The sequence below is a fragment of the Eptatretus burgeri genome, chromosome 10 (genome assembly GCF_056783735.1).
Source record: "Eptatretus burgeri isolate ZD-2024b chromosome 10, Ebu_testis_v1, whole genome shotgun sequence".
Classification (NCBI taxonomy): domain Eukaryota; kingdom Metazoa; phylum Chordata; class Myxini; order Myxiniformes; family Myxinidae; genus Eptatretus; species Eptatretus burgeri.
The window spans coordinates 29,933,878-29,953,411 of NC_140970.1; the positions used below are offsets into that span (position 1 = coordinate 29,933,878).

The 19,534-nt window shown below is 45.6% G+C and overlaps 1 protein-coding gene across 2 annotated transcripts in view; it reads right to left on the reverse strand.

The window, feature by feature from the left end:
- LOC147018202 (uncharacterized) overlaps positions 1 to 19,534 on the reverse strand; it is a 49,796-nt gene that overhangs the window by 7,655 nt on the left and 22,607 nt on the right. For both annotated transcript variants that reach the window (XM_085897668.1, XM_085897667.1), the window contains exons 3-4: positions 4,784 to 4,849; positions 1,812 to 1,935 (exon numbers count right to left, since the gene is read on the reverse strand). In XM_085897668.1, coding sequence (XP_085753794.1) covers positions 1,812 to 1,935; positions 4,784 to 4,849 — 190 coding nt within the window. The remainder of the gene's footprint in view (positions 1 to 1,811; positions 1,936 to 4,783; positions 4,850 to 19,534) is intronic.

A 19,534-nucleotide genomic window follows, 5' to 3' on the forward strand; every position in this document is an offset into this window, starting at 1 on the left:
ATCTTTACATCATTAAACACACTTGTACCAAGTTTGACTTGGATCCCTTCAGCCGATGTTAAGTTGTCGCGGTAACGAAAAACAATCACGGACGGATGGACATACAGCCGGACGGACAACTGGAAAACATAATGCTCCTGGCAACTTCGTCAGAGGAGGCATAAAGATTCTCGTATCCAAATCCGTGCTCAACTTTTTGAGATATCCAGTATTCACAGACAGACAGCCAGACAGACAGACAGACAGGGGTGAAAACATAACCTCCGTCCACCTCTGGTGGCAGGGGTAAAAAGGGTCATTCCTCTCCGTGCATGTGCGATTGTGACGAATTTCGAGACAAAGTCCTGTTAAAGGGCAGATTTGTTTCCCAATTCATGTTTCGATTCGTGTTCAAAATATAACACATAACATCAATTTAAATTAAGTTGTTCCTCAATCATAAACTGGCGTTTATAGATGGACGGGCGAAGAGAGACGGACAGACATGAACCAACTGCTTAACCCAGCTTTTCGCTCCGCGTGCACGGGGAAATGAAATTTTTTTTCAAATCTGCATCCGGATCTTCACCAATCTCATCAGTTTGTACTTGTCAAACACACAAACTGTCCAACAAGTTTCGTCCACCAAGAAATTTGGCCTATGTTGGCCTTAAAAATAATAATTCATTCAATTCAGTGACCTGTTATGTAAATGATAACCTACTCACCTTCTCTTTCAATGCTCTTTTTTTTTTTCCCACCTCTAGAACAAACTCCCGCAATCCATTCAATCCCATTCCTCCCTCCATGTCTTCAAAACAGCTGTTCACCACCATCTCATATCTTTCCCCATCCAAAACCATGATCTTTTCTACCCCCGATAATCCACCCCAAATCCACCTTCTTCAAAAATTCCCTGCTTTCCTTCCTGAAAATCCCTGTAATGTCCATCTGGTTTACCCCGTGTACTCCACCCCATCCCTCTGCCTTCCACAGATCTCCTCATGTGGAACTCTGTTCCCCACTGTTTTGTGCTTCCGTCTCCTGCTCCTCTTGTCTCCTGTTCCCCTTGTTATAAGTTCTGTGCGTTTGCTCTGAGACGAGTCTCAACAATGTATATATTTTAAAAGTAATAATAATAATAATAATAATAATAATAATAATAATAATAATAATAATAAATCCTTTTCAAATTTCAAATCTATCGGATGAAAATTGACAATTTTAGGAATTTGGACTATGTTGACCTTTTGGCCTAAATGGACATCAAAAGTAATAGTTGGTTGAATTCAGTGACTTCATTTGCAAATGCTCTTCAAATTTCAAGTCAATTGGATGAAAATTGAGGATTTTAGAAATTTCAAAAAGTTGACCTTTGGCCTATGATGACCTTTTCATCCTTTGACCTCAAAAATAAATAGGATTGTCGGATCACCGACTCTACCATTTCGTGAAGTTCCGTGAAGATTGGCTTAAAATTTTGACTTGTAGGAAATTAAAGGTGAGCAGACAGACAAACAAAACGGAAGTGATCAACACACTTGTCACAAAAAAAAAATATTCCAAGTAACAAACAGGGGTCAATACATAATCTCTGTGGACCTTCGGTGGCTGAGGTAAAGATCGTCCTTTCACACATTTCACATCCTCATCAAGATTCACAGACAGACATGTAATGTGTTTGTAAAGTACAACATGCTGTCTTTTGATTAAATCCGCCGGTGAAGCGACGAATTGGCACGGTTAGCGTTAACTAAGCAGCAAGTCAAAACAACAGGCAGCAACTACGATTTTATTAACAAAATGTCTGTGTCTGTGTCTGTGTCTCTCACCGTGACGTCCCTTTGCGCCTCCAAAACTGACTGTAGTTGTTTCTCCAAGTCTTCAGTATGGCTCCTTCCTATTTGCATATGTCCTAGCTTCTTCGGAACAGGCATCTGCATTAGTGGTATCAGCCTACCAGAGAAAAGGGGGAGGGATTTGTGTGACAATGTGAAATATTCTTGTGAAATTATATTCTACGATCTTATTATCCACAAGGGGTTGCCAGGAATTCATACGCCATGAGATGGAGGCCCTGTTAAAGATGGAAAAGCTGCGGTGTCGAGATCAGAGATTTGGAGATCAGACATCAAGTTCCTGCATTGCAGGGAAACCACAGCGAATCCATGAAGAAAGCTGTGCGGTTATATTGGTGATAACACCACCTCGTGATGTTGCAAAACATCGGTGTGGAAAATTTCAGTGCAGTCGGCTGAACATCCATAACCCAAAAGGGGACGTTCTGCAAGCGCTCAATAAACAAACAAAAAAGTGGTGCTCGAAGATTATCGAGTTGTTGTGCAGACCCTTGAAACTTGTCAAGGGTCAATGATTAATGTTGCTCACAAGTCAAACATAGACAGATTGACAACACGATGTGTTCTGAGACCGCAGACCCCTCAACACGAGGCCCACGGAGATGAGTGTTCCTCAGAACTTTCAGTGATGATCCAACCAACATATTCATACATGTGCCTCCTGTGCACCTGTAGAACGAACAAGGAAACTGTGAAAGCTATTGTACATAACCGATGGATAGACAAAAAAAACATAACATGCCACTAACGTAGGTGTGCGGTGTTGGGGGGGGGGATTTTTTTTGTATACATGATCAAGGCTCATGGAAGAGTTTTTTTATTTTTTTTTTGTATACCTTGGTCGAGGCTCGTATGAGAGCGAACACACAACTCACAGCAAGGAGGCATGAGACAAGAGGGGCGGGAGTGGAAGGGACAAAACATTGGGGAACAGACACATTAGGTGAACTGTGGAAGGGAGAGGGATGGGGATGGGACGGGGAACATGGCGAGGAGAAGATGGACATTTCAGGGACTTTCAGGAAGGAAAGCAGGAGAATTGAAGGGAGTGGGCTTGGGTGGATTATCGGGGGTAGAAAAGATCGAGGATTTGGATGGGGGAAGATAAGAGGTGGTGGTGAACAGCTGTTTTGAAAGCCTGGAGGGAAGAATGGGAAAGAATAGAGTGAGGAAGTTTATTCCAAAGGCGGGAAAAAAGAGGAATGAAAGAGTGAAGATGAGCAGTGATTCGTGATTTTGGTAGTTTTACCAGAAGGGGGTTGTTGGCGGACCTTGAGCGCCCTGTGGAAATGTGGTTGGGACAAATCGCAGAGAGAGCAGGGGGGGCAAGGCTGGAGAGGAGTCGGTAGAAGACAGAAAGACCACCGACCAACCTGCGGTGATTGAGTGAGAGGCCCAAAGACTCAGCTTCATTGCGGGAGATGCCGATGATCTTAAATGCCCTGGTTTCGACAGCGTGAAGTCGAGAAAGGTGGGAGGCAGGAGCACCAGCCCAGAGGGGAGAACAGTACTCCATCAGGCTACGGACAAAAGCTTTGTAAGTGGTCAGGAGCTCAAGAGGGCCGAGGAAGGACTTTGCACGACGGAGGATTCCCAGTCGGTGACTGGCTTTTGAGGCAAGGTTGGAAATGTGACTTTCCCAGGAAAGGTCATGGCAGATAGTGAGACCCAGAAGCTTGAAAGAAAAGACTTCTTCCAGAGGATTGTTGAGAAAGTGGATGGGGGGGTTTTGTAAATGGTCATTTCGAAGAGACATAGTGAGAGTGTGAGATTTGTCTGGATTGAAAGACATGTTCCACGTGTTGGACCAGTTTGTGATTTTATCCAGATCTGCAGTGAGCGAAGAAGCTGCTGCTTGCCGGTCTGAGGGATGACAGATGGTACGGCAGAGGGTGGAGTCGTCGGCAAAGAGAAATAGAGGATTTTCCAGAGAGTCCGAGAGATCATTGATGAAAACCAGAAAAAGAACAGGGCCCAGAACGCTACCTTGAGGAACTCCAGCCTGCACAGGAAGAGGGGATGAAAGAACTCCATTTAGGGCCACACGTTGACTGCGACAGGAGAGGAAGTCTGCGAGCCATGAGTGGAGATGGCCTTGAATACCATGGGAAGAGAGATTGGTGAGTAGGGCAGGGTGCCAGACTGTGTCAAAAGCACGTGATATGTCCAGGGATACGGCTCGGATTTCCTGTCTGGCATTGAGGACCTCCATCCATTGATGGGAGAGCAGAAGCAGCATATCCAGGGTAGAGTGACCTGGTCTGAAACCAAATTGATGATTGGAAATCAAGCCATTGGAGAAGAGGAAGGATTTCATGTCTGAAGCGATGATGGATTCCATAACCTTGCTGATGATTGGGAGAAGGCTGATTGGTCTATAGTTACAGGGATCTGTTTTTGCACCTTTTTTATGCAGGGCAGTGATGTTAGCAGATTTCCAAGCAGATGGCAGATGACCTTGGGAAAATGAGAGGGTGAATAGAACAGAGAGAGGGTGAGCAAGAGCAGAAGAGCAGGCTTTGAGGACACGTGGGCTGATGCCGTCTGGACCGGTTGCAGAATCTGACTCGAGGTTTGAAAGCAAGCTCTCCACCTTGTCAGGAGAAAAGGATACAGTTAGAGTAGAACGGAAGGGAACAAAATGGAAAGGGGGAAACTCCAACAGCAGAGTAGAAGTCATAGCGAGATCAAGGGAAGAGGGAGAAGAGCACATAGGGGTGAAAAAAAAACTGAAAACAAGGTAAATGAAACACAGCAAGAAGAGGAAGGGGAAGATGGGGATGAAACAGAAAAGGAAGAAACCAACTGACAATTAACAAACAAAAAGAGATGAGGGAGAGGGGGAGTGCGAGAATCACCATAACATGGAAAAAGGGAGTGCTTGGGAATTGGGAGGAAACGTGGCCTCAGGGTAAAAGCACAGACATAAACAGAGTTTGTCTTACCGGGATTTGAGGTTTTGCTGATGAAAAGCAATCATTTCCTTCTCCAGTCCATTCCTCATTTTTGACCTTGAAAAACAAAGCCCAACAGTGTTATTTGTGTACAAATTGCACATGCTTTACCAGTCATAATTGTTCTTAAAAGCAACCAGCAAGGGTACCCGGCGTTGCTCGGCAACACCGGGTCCCTCCTTCCACTCCCTCTGGACTCCCAACCCACTCCACCCTCCAGACTCCCACCCCTTCCCTTCCTCTCCTCTCACAAAGGAATTTTCAGGGTTTTTAACCACGTTTGTGTAAAAATAAATAATTAAAATAAAACCCACTTTCGATTCCTACCAACCTCTAACTTGCCTCGTCGCATCTAACTTGCCACATGTCGTATAAAAACCTGCCCTCTGAGGGACGAATTCATCGATATGGCCAAAAGAAGTCACGGTATGGATGTTTATTCTCATCATCACCGTGTATGAATATGTTCAGGTGCGAAGTTTGTTGTGGGGTGCTCGTCAAGTGGCTGAAGCACTCAAGCAAGCACTCCATTCAAAACTGTTGAGAAGGAATGGTTGGCTTGACAAGCGCTAGCTCGCTGCTTGATAACTGAACACACCACTAGTCATTTCAACAGCTTACAGCACGTGCAAAACGCTGACAAAAGGACGCTTTTTAAATTAAAGACTTCAAATATTAATCACAAGGGAATACAACCCGTCACTTCGCAGACGGGAATATTAGGGGAGGGGGGAGAAAGAGAGACAGGAAGGATAGAGGAGGGGAGGGAGAGAGGAGGGGAGGGAAGGGAAGGGAGAGGAGAGAGATGGAGGAGGGAAGGGAGAGAGGAGGAAGAGAGGGAGAGAGGAGGGAGAGGGAACAAGGGGGGAGCAAGGAGGGAGGAGGGGTGGGGGAGCTCGGAGGGGTGAGGAATGGGGGAAGGATGAGGAAGGGGAGAGCGACTCCTCACCAAACATCGTAATACACTCTGGGAAAGGGGGTGGGAGCGAGGAGGATGGGGGAGAGAGGAGGGGAAGTTGGGAGGGGGAGAGGGTTTGGGAGGAGGTAAGCGTGAGGGGAGGGGATCTGAACTTGCGTTTGGCAGTGGGACTTGTTGAGAAGGAGGGGGTAAATGCAGGATTGAACGAAATGGGGTACGTTAAAACAGCATGTTCATACAGCACGTTGAGACCGCAGGAAAATGTCTGTGGGGGAGGGGAGTGGAAACAGGAGGGATTTGGGAGGGGGTAATTGTGAGGGGAGGTGGAGGGAAGGCAGCATGATGGGAAGGGAAGGCAGCGTGAGAGAAAGGGAAGGTTAGGCAGCATGAAGGGAGGAGAAGGGATGGCAGCATGAGGAGAGGAGATGGGTGGAAAAAAAAATGTGTCCAAATAGCAGAATTTTCTTTTTAACCACCGGGTTTTATATTGAAGCTGGCAGGAGCATTTAAAACCCATGCTATCTACCTGACAAAGGCCTGCCTGCTGCATGCATGCTCACACATGCAGAGACCTTTGCTCCCCTGCGATCGGCTCACTCCAAATGTGACTCGTATATGCTCCCCTATGGGGAAGCAGCTTTAAATTCAAAACTAAACTATCAGTCCTTTACAGTCCCCTCAACAGAGGGGGAGGAGTAGGGGAGCAGGAGGAGGGTGGAGGGGTGGGAGAGAGTGAGAGAGGCAGAGGGGTGAGAGAGGGAGAGGATAGGGGGAGAGAGGGGAGTGGGGACAGAGGGAGTCAGAGAGGGGAGAGGAGAGTGGGGGAAGGGGGGGGTTCCAGTATATGTGACACCCAGGTTAACGTCCACCCGAGGGACGGCACACATATTGATGAATCACCCTGCCTGTGAAACACCGGGGTGACAGTTTGTAGCTGGGTCTGGATTTGAACCAAAGATAGACAGATCAGAGCGAGCCTGCGTACCTCTGGGCTGTCCTGCTGTGATTTGGTGATTCATTGCTTTGGAACAACTGCAAACATTTTTTACCCATTGAAATCATCCAATATATTTTCTCTTCCTTCCTCCAGTATCGAACTCCGGTATCACCATCAAAGCTTGAAGAGCGCTCACAATGTGGCTTAACCAACACACAACAAAACGGTTGAAGAAACTTGTAAAAATGAATAGTTTAATTTTTACCTCCACCACCTAAGGTGATGGAGGTGATGTTTTCACCCTTTCTGTCTGTTTGTTTGTTTACCTGTTTGTGTACAGGATATCTCAAAAAGTTGTGGACAGATCCGGATGAAATTTTGTAGACAGGTTTGGTGTGTGACAAGGACGAACTGGTTAGATTTTGGTGAAGATCCGGATCCGAATCCGAATACTAGAATGTCAAAAATGATTCTTCACCATTGAGAGATACAGCTAAACTAATATATAGCACGATATCTCAAAAAGTTGTGGATGGATTCGGATGAAACTTGGTGGACAGGTTGGGTGTATGACCATGACAAATTGATTCGATTTTGGTGAAGGTCCGAATCCTGATCTGGATACGAGAATGATTTAATTTTTAAACTGATCCTTCACCATTGAAAGATGTGGCCAAAAACGATATAGTACTGTAAAGCATGATATTTCAAACATGTATTGATTGAGCCTGATATGTTCTCGTGGATCAGGCATTACGTGGCGACGGTATGCGCTCCACCGAGTGCCCTTCTAGTTGTAGATGTATTTATCTCTGCCGTAGGACAAAACGGGAAAACGTGGTGCAAAAAAAAAATATTTGCGCATTTTCAGTGAGCGAACCACCGACCAACTCACTGCACGAGGCACCCATGACCAAACGCAGACGGGTGGGCCCTGAACTTTGTTCAAGTCAATCGATATATTCAGTGCCAAGTGGCTTAAGCACTCAAGCAAGCACTCCAATGAAACGGTTGCTAAGGAACAGCCGGCTTGGCAAGCGATTACTGATTGCCGATCGGTCATATGAACACCATGCACCCGAAGACGCCCAAGCGATGTCTGAATTGGACAAATGAACACTTTTTTTTTAGCAGTCGGAACGACTGCTTAAGTCAGTCAATAAGTTTAAATTTTGAAATTCGGCTGAGATCAAGAGATTCTGGAGGTTATGGAATGGGCGGAAATTAAATAAAGCCATGAATGCTGGCGTTTCCAGGTGTTTATAAGCATTGCAATGCATCTAGAAATTTGTAGGTATGATGATCAGGCAATCGATGATACAAGTGAGGAAAGTGGGGAAAAAAAATTATCGTTAAGAAACCGTTGCGGCCTGTTCAAAGTCAAGGAATTGTTGAGCAGGCCAAAAATAATGGCGGCTTCAGACTCTAGCGAGCTGACAGAGGGCTGATCAAGATGGCGGCGAGCCATCTTGGTGAGGCTTATTTTGGTTTTTCGTGATGAGCATCCCCTAAATTATCTTCAAAAGAGGTGTTTAAATTAACCCAAACACCCAGTTTTCATTCATGGACCACCTTGGCATTCCCTTAACATGCATGCAAACTTTGGGGCCGCTGGGTTTCGTGGTTTTGGAGTTATGGAGGAACTGGACGGATGGACGGTCGGACACACACTGACATTATTATAGATGAGTATTGTCGTCATAATGTAAATGTACTTTGCTCAGTTTTCAACGTGTTGTTTTCGTTTTTCAAATGTACATTGTACATAAACTCAAAGGTGATGTTGAGTGTATGAATGTGGACATGTACGGACACAACTTTTTCTTTCAAATTTATGTGTAAACAACAAATATCTCTCGGGAATTTCACCGGCTTGTCGACCAATTAATTACGGACACAGACATTTCACGACGAAGACAATTTTAATGTATATTTCATTCACATCACGTGTGAATTACATGTCTCTCAGTTTGTTTATAATCCTTGAAAAGTCAGGCGAAAAACAAAAGTTTTTGATTTCAAATGAAAGAGCACTTTTTTCTTTCCTCTGCATTATGAGAGCGAGCGGAGTACCCGCCCGAAGGGCGACGTATTTTCTAAGCATGCAACACATACCTTTATTTCGGTAGTGTACGGGTAACTGACAGCTCTGTATAGGCAAAAAAAAAAAAAAAAATACATTTGCCCAGGTTACATTCATCAAGTAAAATCACACCTCCTGCTTATAATTCAAAACACTTCACTGGACTGGAAAACATAGGGACAGGAATACTGTGCTGTAAATGGTGGAGACTTGTAATACCCTCCCCCACCTGGAGGCGGCGTTACACAATACACATTTACATAGAGCATATTCGCGGGTTGAGAGACATAATGTTGTAACTGCATTTTTGGCGAAATTGAATAAAATGGCTCTCATGTCTTTCAACACCATTCATCTTCCATTCGCGATTTGCAGGAAATGGGAAATTTTCAGTTACAACATTATGTCTCTCAACCCGCGATATGTCCTCTCCCCTCCCTCTCCCCCTCCCCCACCCCCAAGACCACCAGCAAAGATTAAAAAAAACACCCCTATACATGATTTAGGTGATGCTGATCCTCTGTAGCAAGTATGGATTAAATTGGCTCAGGACTGGAGGAGGAGCACAAAAAAAACACACGCACGCACGCGCGCACACACATGCCAGTTGGTGAATTATAGTCAGGATTAAGGTACCTTCATTTGGCGGTTAAACCGCTGCCACATTCGCTGTGAACAAAACATGCAATACCTCATTTAAGTTACAATCAAAATGTGCCTTCGTTTCCTCAAAATGGTACCTTCATTTAATGATAGAAAATACGTTGTTCAGTCTTCAAATGTACATCAGAGGCAACTATGAACCCTCAGAGGTATGCAAAGCAAAAAATATGGTGGCAATTTCTGGGCAGCCGGAGGGAAAGGCATGGCCTGCAGAATCGGGTCGGGCTGTTGACCCACAGACAAAAACTCAGTTTTATATGGACAAGATCACGAGTCCGTCTAAACAGTAACGGGACTGAGCCTGCTGTTATGTGTGCTCCACTTACACAACTTGAATGAACGGGTTGCGTCAGTCTTTCGCAACATTCCAACAATATATGTGATTGGTGATGGTTGACTGCGCTCATTGTGTGATTTTTTTTACAGGTCATGCTTTACACGTGGTCTAGTCTAAGTCATCGTGCTATGAGTCGTGAGCAAAGAGCCAATCTGAAGTTTCTTGCCAAGCTTGGCAAAACACCTTCCGAATGCTTCGCAATGCTGCAGCAAGTCTACGGGGAAGAAACGATGTCACGTACACGTGAATTTGAATGGTACAAGAGGTTCAAAGAGGAACGGGAGGAGATTGAAGACGATCCACGGTCTGGAAGACCTTCAACGAGCAGAACGATGGACAACATCGAGCGTGTGAAGCAGATGGTGCGTTCAGGTCATCGACTCACGGTGCGGATGATTGCTGAGGAAGTTTCCATCAACAAGGACACTGTCTGGAGCATCATCACTAAAAATCTCAAAATGCGCAAGGTGTGTGCAAAGATGGTCCGCAAGCTGTTGTCCGAGGACCAGAAACAGCAGAGTCACTGTCTGTCAAGACATCATCGAGCGCCTCGAGGACGATCCAGACCTGCTCGGGAGAGTCATTGCTGACGATGAATCATGGATATTCGAATACGATCCCGAGACCAAACGGCAGAGTCGTCAGTGGAAAAGTCCGGCATCACCAAGACCAAAGTAAGCAAGGATGTCGAAGTCGAAGGTCAAGGTGATTCTCATCGCATTTTTTGACATCAAGGGCATCGTCCACTTCGAGTTTCTACCACAGGGTCAAACAGTGAATCAATACGTGTACAAGGAGATCCTCTGGCACCTCATGAGATCAGTCCGGGACAAGAGCAGGGATCTGTGGGAGAACAACGCCTGGGTGCTCCACCATGACAACGCCCCTGCTCACAGTGCCCTGAGCATCCGACAGTTTCTGGCGGAGAGGAACGTGCCAACTCTGTAGCAACCCCCATATTTGCCAGACTTGGCCCCTTGTGATTTTTTCCTCTTCCCCAAGCTCAGGGGGGTGATCCAAGGGACCCGATTTCCTGATGTGGAGGCCATCAAAAGGGCCGTGACGACGGAGCTCCGGAGGATTCCAGAAGAAGCCTTCCAGGGGTGCATCGAAGCGTGGAAGAAGAGGATACACAAGTGTGTGAGACTGGAGGGAAACTATTTTGAAGGGGACAAGCTGTGATTTCAATATATTTTTTGGAATAAAATTTCTGTGAAGTCAGTCCCGTTACTTTTTAGACGGACCTCGTACATTTGATACCCGTTTTTATTTTGGGAGCATGGCCAACAAGTCCAAGAATAAGACTGCATCGGCTTTTATAGCAGTGATGATGCATTTGGGATCCCCAAACTTGACGTCGCAATTCCAAACGTGTCCTTGGCTTGGCCATACGCCATTTATAGCAGATCCAGCAAAGCTACTTTAAAAGCAGGTTCAGATTTAGTGCCCACTGGGCGTGGGTGGAGATTTTTTTTTTGTTACGTTCCGGCTTTGTGCCTGGAGGTAAAGCCATAAAAGTGCAACTCAAACGTAAATATTGATTACGATTCTCGTTACAAGATAGGAATGGAATAATCCAAAAAGAAAAGTAATTTTCGATGAAAAAGGATTTCCAAATAATTATAAGAAAGCTGAAATTGATCGTTATCCAAGACAAAATGAAATCATCTTATGTTCCATCATTTTACTCATGTTGAATGGACTGATGAAACAACAAATAACACAAAACATCCCGTGCCGTTAGACTCTTCCCTTTCTGCCCTTTTTACCCACCATATGGGAGGGGGAAAAACACACCTTTGAATTACACTGGTATCCCATTTCCTTGATTAACAGCAGTAATACCTGCTATATACCTGGTGTTGTCTTAATGGTTAGGTGGTGGGCTTTGGATCCTCGGGTCCCGAGTTCAAATCCAGCTCAGCTGTTGAATTAATGCCAGGTGGGGTTGACTCGCCCTGTCATCCTTCCGAGGTCGGCAAAATGAGTGTCAGCATGCTAGTATACTGTGTAGGAGTGGCGACCTGTCCAGGATTGTGCCCAATAGCCAAGGAGACTGCTTAAGCAGCGCCAACACTCTGCATAGAGTATGGTACCATTCTCCTCTCCTCTCATACCCGTTCCCTCCAAAGCAAAATATGGTGTCAATACTGTCTCCCTTAGGTAGGGATCAGTGGTTAAGCCACTTACACTATTCTACACATTTAGGTGAAAATTGCAAGTCGTCGCCCCAGATTCGCCCAGCCATTTTCGATTCGATAATAAATCAAACATACACACATACATACATACATACATACGTGCAGAATTCCCATATTTTAATATATCTCTAAACACTGACTCCCTCCCGCTGTGGTGACCGGCTGAAACAGAGAACCACACATTCCCGGGGGCCTGAACCTGGGTACCCCCAACACCTATGCAAAATTTGGTGGAGAAAGGCCCAGCCGTGTTTTTCTCTGTGATTTTCAGAAAAACAGTGGCCTGCAAAAGTATTGTTATGTTTGTTGGGTAGATGGAGGAGTTTCATCGGAAAGGTAGGATTGTATAGATTAGCTTGGCCCATGGGCGTGTTGGAAACATCTCGATATAAATTAAGTAGGGAAACTGTGAGCTTGAGTGGTACGTGTCACCACATGGGGGGGGGGGGTGGTGCTGTGTTAAATTAGGTAGGGTTTAAGTATGTGATTCTCCCAATATGTGATTGCCCCCATGACCTTCTCCTATGTTTTTGCATTTCAAGACCAGCGATAAGAAGGGATCACGTAATTTAAACAACCACCGATCTGCACATCCAAGCAGGCGAAAAAACCCCCTGCCTCCAGAAATGACAGCGAGCAAACCACACCCCCGGAGTGGATAATCTCGCGTTGTGCAAAAAAGAAGGCAGTCGGGACAAGAGGTTTGGAGCGTGACAGAAGCGAGAGAGGAGGATCGACGGTTGAAAGAAGGGCATTACGGCTGGCTTCCCCTCGACACGGTGAAGAAGACTGTGGTGTTCGTGCTGAAGCAAATTGGCTCGCATGGTGGAACAAGACACTGGCCATTGACTGTTGGCTGGATCGTGGGAGACCAGCCTCGAAGCCTCGTGTTGTATCATCGGAGAAAGAGACGGTGCCATTTTGCAGAGCAGCGGCGTCGGCAAGCACGATCGACGAAAGAAGTTGCACGGCAGTTTCTGAGTCCGGGTGTTGAGTATCGCCACCCAAATTTCCTCCTGTATGTTTCCCACCCAGAGAGCGGCTGGGCACCATTTTGAGCGCATTTTCCCACGGAGTGATGATGCGGTTTGGTGACCTTCAAGCTTCAGAAACTCACCCGTGGGCACACAGCTAAGTGCCGGGATAAAGGAGGGATTTTTCTTTAATTATTCTGTTCCCTTGTCTGTATTAAAGTCTGTGTGGAGGTGCCTCGAAATTAGATTTAGTTTTCCTCATGCTCCATTTTTATTATGACTCTTTGAAATATTACCATAGTCGATATTTGATTTATTTTCATTAAACCCTGTATTTAAGTTGCTTGTGTTGTCTATTTGTAGTGGGTTGAAGTATAAACCCGTGCTGTGCTTCCGTTTGCTATGCGCCTCGACACCCTCCCATCCCACACGCGCCGTAATCTCCCGAGAATCTTGGCTGTTCGCCTCCAAAGGAGAACTGTTCGGCTATCCGTCCAAGTTGGGGCTAACCCCCATGGACACGACAGTATTCACACCCAACCAATAATACAACATGTAGATGAATTAGGAATTATGTAGAAACAATTTGTCCAAATGAACTTTTTTATTTACAACTTCAGAGATCAAACTAAACACTGTTATAGTGGAAGGAGGTTACACGTTAGGAATACCTGCAAAAAAACGTGTACAAATCAAAATTCACTGGTTGTAAAAGTATTCAACCCCTGAGGTCAGTACGTGGTGGAAGCACTTTTTTCAGTAATGACTGCTATGAATCTTTTTGGGCCGGTCTCTACCAGATTTGCACAGTGAGATGGTGAATTCTTTGCCCATTGTTCACGTGAAAATTGCTCTCGTACTGCCAAGTTTGATGGGGATCGTCGATGGACTGCAATCTTCAAGTCTCGCCATAAATGTTCATTTGGGTTCAAGTCAGGACTTTCACTGGATCCACTCAAGAACATTTATTTCCTTCTTATGCAGCCACTCTAGTGTGGCTTTAGCTGTAGGCTTTGGATCATTGTCCTGCTGAAATGTGAATCTCCGACCCACTTTCAGATTCATGGTTGAGTCAAGCAGATTTTCATCAAGGATTCTCCAGTACTTTGCACCGTCTATTGTCCCTTCTATCCTGACAAGCTTGCCAGCCCCTGCTGAAGAAAAGTAGTCTCATAACATGAGGCTGCCACCACCATGCTTGACAGTAGGGATTGTGTTGACTTTGTGATGTGCAGATGTTAGCCTTGCGCCAGACTTAATGCTTTGAATTCATACTAAAGTTCAACTTTTGTCTCGTCTGACCACAAAACGTTTCTCCACATGCCTGCAGTATCATTAAGATGCTTTTTCGCAAACTCCATCCAAGCTTTTAGATGGGTATTTTTCAGTAATGGCTTCTTTCTTGCCAGCTATCCATAGAGGCCAGCTTTATGAAGGGAACTTGATATTGTTGATTGATGAACACTGACCCCCATCTTGGGCATAGAGCCTTACAGATCTTTCAGTCATTGTTGGATTTAGAGTGACATTCCAAACCAGTTTCCTGCTTGCCTGGTTGCTGAGTTTGGATGGGTGACCTGATGTGGATGGAGTTTAGGTGGTCAGGTCAGGAAAGGTATGGGAGCATGCGCCGGAGAAATGCGTCACTGCGTCCACTTTCCACCGGTACTCAATGGTCTCTGTCTGGCCATCCCCTAGGCAGATGCCTGACCCATCCCCATCTCCTCGAGATGCTGATCAGCTTGCTGCAACCACGAGGCACGTGGTCGGTCCATTGGTTTCCTCCACTCGTGAGGCTCCCTCGCTGAGAGAATCTGGTGAGCATGAACAGGGTCAGGAAAACGAGCCACATGTCCATACAGCCGCAGCTGATACTCACTGACTATGCAGGTAACAAATCTCATTTGAGTCTCTCTCAGCAACCGCTCGTTGGACACAAAATCCGACCATCTATAGCCAAGGATTCTCCAAAGAGACCTGGTACCAAACGAATTTAATTTCAGTCTCAGATCCCTGGTCGAAGTCCAAGTCTCACATCCGTAGAGCAAGACTAGAAGCACCAAGGCCCTGAAAACTCAGACTTTCGTCCTCCTGCACAAGGACCGACAGCACCACACCCCATGATTCAATGAATCCATGACTCCCTCGGCCCGACCTAGATGTCTATTGACCTCTGGCTCATAGCCAGCAGAGACATCAATATCACTGCCAAGGAAAGTGAATCTCTCCGTGACCTCAACATCCTCACCACAAACAGGTACAGACAATATCGCATCGTCCAAGATGTCATTGAAAGCCTGGATATTCGTTTTGACTCAGGAAACCCATAATCCCAGTTGCGCAGACTCCTCATTCAGCACCTCGAGGGTCCCCAAAAGGATATCCAGCCTCCACAAGGATGACTGCATAATCTGTGAAATCAAGGTCAGAGATCTTGACAATCCCAAACGATGCACTGTAACTTGATCTCTCCGACATCCTCCCCAGAATCCAGTCCATACAAACGCTGAAAAGTGTGGGGGCCAGTACACACTCCTGACGAACTCCAGAAACAACTGGAAATAAGAAGGAGATGGTATCGCCACATCTCACAGCACTCTCAGTACCAGATTATAGTTCAGACATCAGATTGATCAGTCTTGATTGCACCCCACAAACACCAAGACTCCTCCAGATGGCATCCGGATTCACCGAATCGGACGATTTACAGAGATCAACATAGGCTGCAAGCAGCCCCTGCTAAAACTCTCGTCTGCGTTCAGTGAGGACCCAAAGGGTAAGGATACGGACAATCGTTGACCTCTTTGGGATAAAGCCTGACTGCTCTGGGCACTGGTACTCAAGCAGATGGTGGCGAATGCAATAAAGAATTATCCGAGCAAAGACCTTGCCCGGCACTGAGAGCAGCGTCACCCCTCGGTAGTTGTTGCAGTCTTGGCGATCACCCTTCCCTTTCAAGAGAAGGACAACAAGGCCCCTCTTCCAGTCAGTTGGGATGATGCTCGTGTTCCAGGCAGAGCACAGAACTGCATGCAATGACATGAGTACAACATTTCCACCAGCCTTGAGAAGTTCAGCATGGATGCCACAGATCCCCGGAGCTTTACTCAATTTTAACCAGTTCACCGCAGCCTGTGTTTCCACAAACAAAGGTGGATCACAGTTGATTGGAGTGTCAGCAATAGGGAGAGTAACACCCCTGACATCCAACTCAACAGCTGGTGGATTAGCCTGGTACAGCCGCTCAAAGTAACCAGCCCAGCAGGCATTCCCTTCGGATTATTTGTCAATAGCCCAACACCCTCTGCTCGACCTGCAGTACACCGAGGGATGGGCTTGGAGGAATGCAATGCGCGAATTCCCCTGTAAGCAGGACAAGAATCACTTGATCATAGGTAATGCTCCACCCCCTCCCAGATTCCTCGCACAATGGCCACCTTGTCCACCCTTGGCACATGAACAGTTTTATGCCTCAACTCCCTGAACAGCTCAGCTCTGCCATTAAGCTTGGCCCTGTGACTCTGCTCAATAGTTTTAGTGTCCCTTGAGACCTAAAAATTCTTCTTCGCCCGACAGTGCATCAAGGATGGTGGTCTGGAAGGCACTCCACAACGCTTCAGGATTCCCCAAAGCACCCAGACCCCCAAATCACCACTCAGCCTGTTTGCAAATTCCTCAGCTATCCTGTAATCCTTGAGCTCGCCAACATCCAGCCGAGGCCGAGATGGTGCCATTCTCCCGGATTTAAGCTGAAACTTCAGAGTTGCCAGCACAAGCCTGTGGTCGTTATCGAAGAACTGAGTACTCCGGTAGACCCTGCAGTTCTGGATAATCCTCCAGCGACCATCAACGAGCACACGGTCAATCTCCTTTGCCACACTACCACCGTTGGAATACCAAGTCCAGCGATGAGCCTGTGGGTGCTGAAACCATGAACCAGCCACCCTCAGTCCATGACTTCTTGCAAAGTCAAGGAACTTAGTGATATTCTGGTTCACAGTTCAAGACCCATGGGGACCAACACACGTCTCATAACCATCCCCATCAGTTCCAGTCGATGCAATGAAATCCCCCAAGACTAGAAGAGTATCTCACCTGGGGCACTGATCAACAAGACTCGAGCATCCAACAACAACAGTCATCATGGAATACATCCTTCACGGTGAGATCACTCGCCTCAATCAGAGCATATACAGAGACCAGGGAAATGACACCCAAGGAATGACAAATCCTCAGTCTCATAACACACTCGTTGACTGGTGTTACTTTAATTATCATTGGAGTCAGCTTAATGGACACAGCTACAGCAATTCCTTGGGCATGGTAACCATCAGAGCAACAAGACCAATAGTAGGTGTAACCACCCGCCATAATCTTGCCACTATCCGGTCTCCAAACCTCAGAGAGTGCTGCAATACTGCTGTTCAAATGCTTGAGCTCAGATAACAGAGACAGGTGATCATCCTCTCTTAGGGATAGGACATTCCAGGCACCCCACCTGAAGGGACAACCTGAGGTTAACCCAAGGAGACCGCCATCTGGTGAACGACACCTCAGCACCACCCTGACACACACTACCCGGGAAGGTTACCCCGTAGTTAACTTCCGCCATCTTCGAAGATGGATGGAGGTTACTGTTTTCACCCCTTTCTGTTTGTTACTTACGAAATCTTTAGATTTCGTAAGTATATTGATGACTTCCGTTTGTTTGTTTGTTTGTTTGTAGGCATGATAACTCGAGAACGGAAGAAGCTACCAATGTCAAATTACACCACGTTATTCAGGAGGGTGATGGCTAGTGCTGATTAGATTTTGGTCAAAATCGGTCAAAGGTCAAGGTCACAGTGAGGTCAAATATTCGATTTTTGATGGTTTGGTACAGACAACTTGAGAACGGAAGAAGCTACCAATGTCAAATTACACCACATGATTCAGGAGGGTGATGGCTAGTGCCGATTAGATTTTGGTCAAAATCGGTCAAAGGTCAAGGTCACAGTGAGGTCAAATACCCAAAAAATGATAACTCGAGAATGGAAGAAGCTTCCAATGTCAAATTACACCACGTGATTCAGGAGGGTGATGGCTAGCGCTGATTAGATTTTGGTCAAAATCGGTCAAAGGTCAAGGTCACAGTGAGGTCAAACATCCAAAACATTCGATTTTTGATGGTTTGGTACAGAATCATCGCAGAAATTTCTGGTTTGTGTCGCTACCTTCTCTAGAGACAGCTTTTATTAGACAAGGTCAGAGGTCAAGTTGACGATTTCGTAAGTACCAGTCTATGACTGCTTGTTTGTTTGTTTGTTTGTTTGTAGGCACGATAACTCGAGAACGGAAGAAGCTAGCAATGTCAAATTACACCACGTGATTCAGGATGGTGATGGCAAGTGCTGATTAGATTTTGGTCAAAATCGGTCAAAGGTCAAGGTCACAGTGAGGTCAAATATTCGATTTTTGATGGTTTGGTACAGATAACTAGAGAACGGAAGAAGCTACCAATGTCAAATTAAACCACATGATTAAGGAGGGTGATGGTTAGTGCTGATTACATTTTGGTAAAAATTGGTCAAAGGTCAAGGTCACAGTGAGGTCAAACATTCGATTTTTGATGGTTTGTTACAGAATCATCGTAGAAACTTCTGGTTTGCGTCGCTACCTTCTCCAGAGAAAGCTTTTATTAGACAAGGTCAGAGGTCAAGTTGACGATTTCGGAAGTACCAGTCTATGACTGCTTGTTTGTTTGTTTGTTTGTTTGTTTGTAGGCACGATAACTCGAGAAGGGAAGAAGCTACCAATGTCAAATTACACCACGTGATTCAGGAGGGTGATGGCTAGTGCTGATTAGATTTTGGTCAAAATCGGTCAAAGGTCAAGGTCACAGTGAGGTCAAACATAATTCTGTAAATTCATGTGGATAAATGGAGTATTTTTGCTTCGCTCGACGTTACGAGTTCGTTTTAACTTCGATTTTAATTTTGTCTTCGGTTTTTGCGATCGCTTAGGACGCTTAAAACTCGGTTGTCGAAATTCTGGTAAAAAAAAAAATCGGATGTTTTGGAGACGTTTTAAGATTGTATTAAAAATATTTCACTCGACGCGTCACGGGTCGTCCCATGATGCAGTGCGCTCGAGCAGACACGTCGTTGAGTCACGTTAAGGTATAATTGCGTGGAGAAATGGAGATTTTTGCTTCGGTCAACGTTACGATTTTTGATGGTTTGATACAGAATCATTGTAGAAACTTCTGGTTTGCATCGCTACCTTCTCGAGAGACAGCTTTTATTAGACAAGGTCAGAGGTCAAGTTGACGATTTCATAAGTACCAGTCTATGACTGCTTGTTACTTACGAAATCTAAAGATTTTGTAAGTATATTGATGACTTCCGTTTCTGTTTGTTTGTAGGCACGATAACTCGAGAACGGAAGAAGCTACCAATGTCAAATTACACCACGTGATTCAGGAGGGTGATGGCTCGTGCCGATTAGATTTTGGTCAAAATCGGTCAAAGGTCAAGGTCACGGTGAGGTCAAACATTCGATTTTTGATGGTTTGGAAAAGATAACTCGAGAACGGAAGAAGCTACCAATGTCAAATTACACCACGTGATTCAGGAGGGTGGTGGCTAGT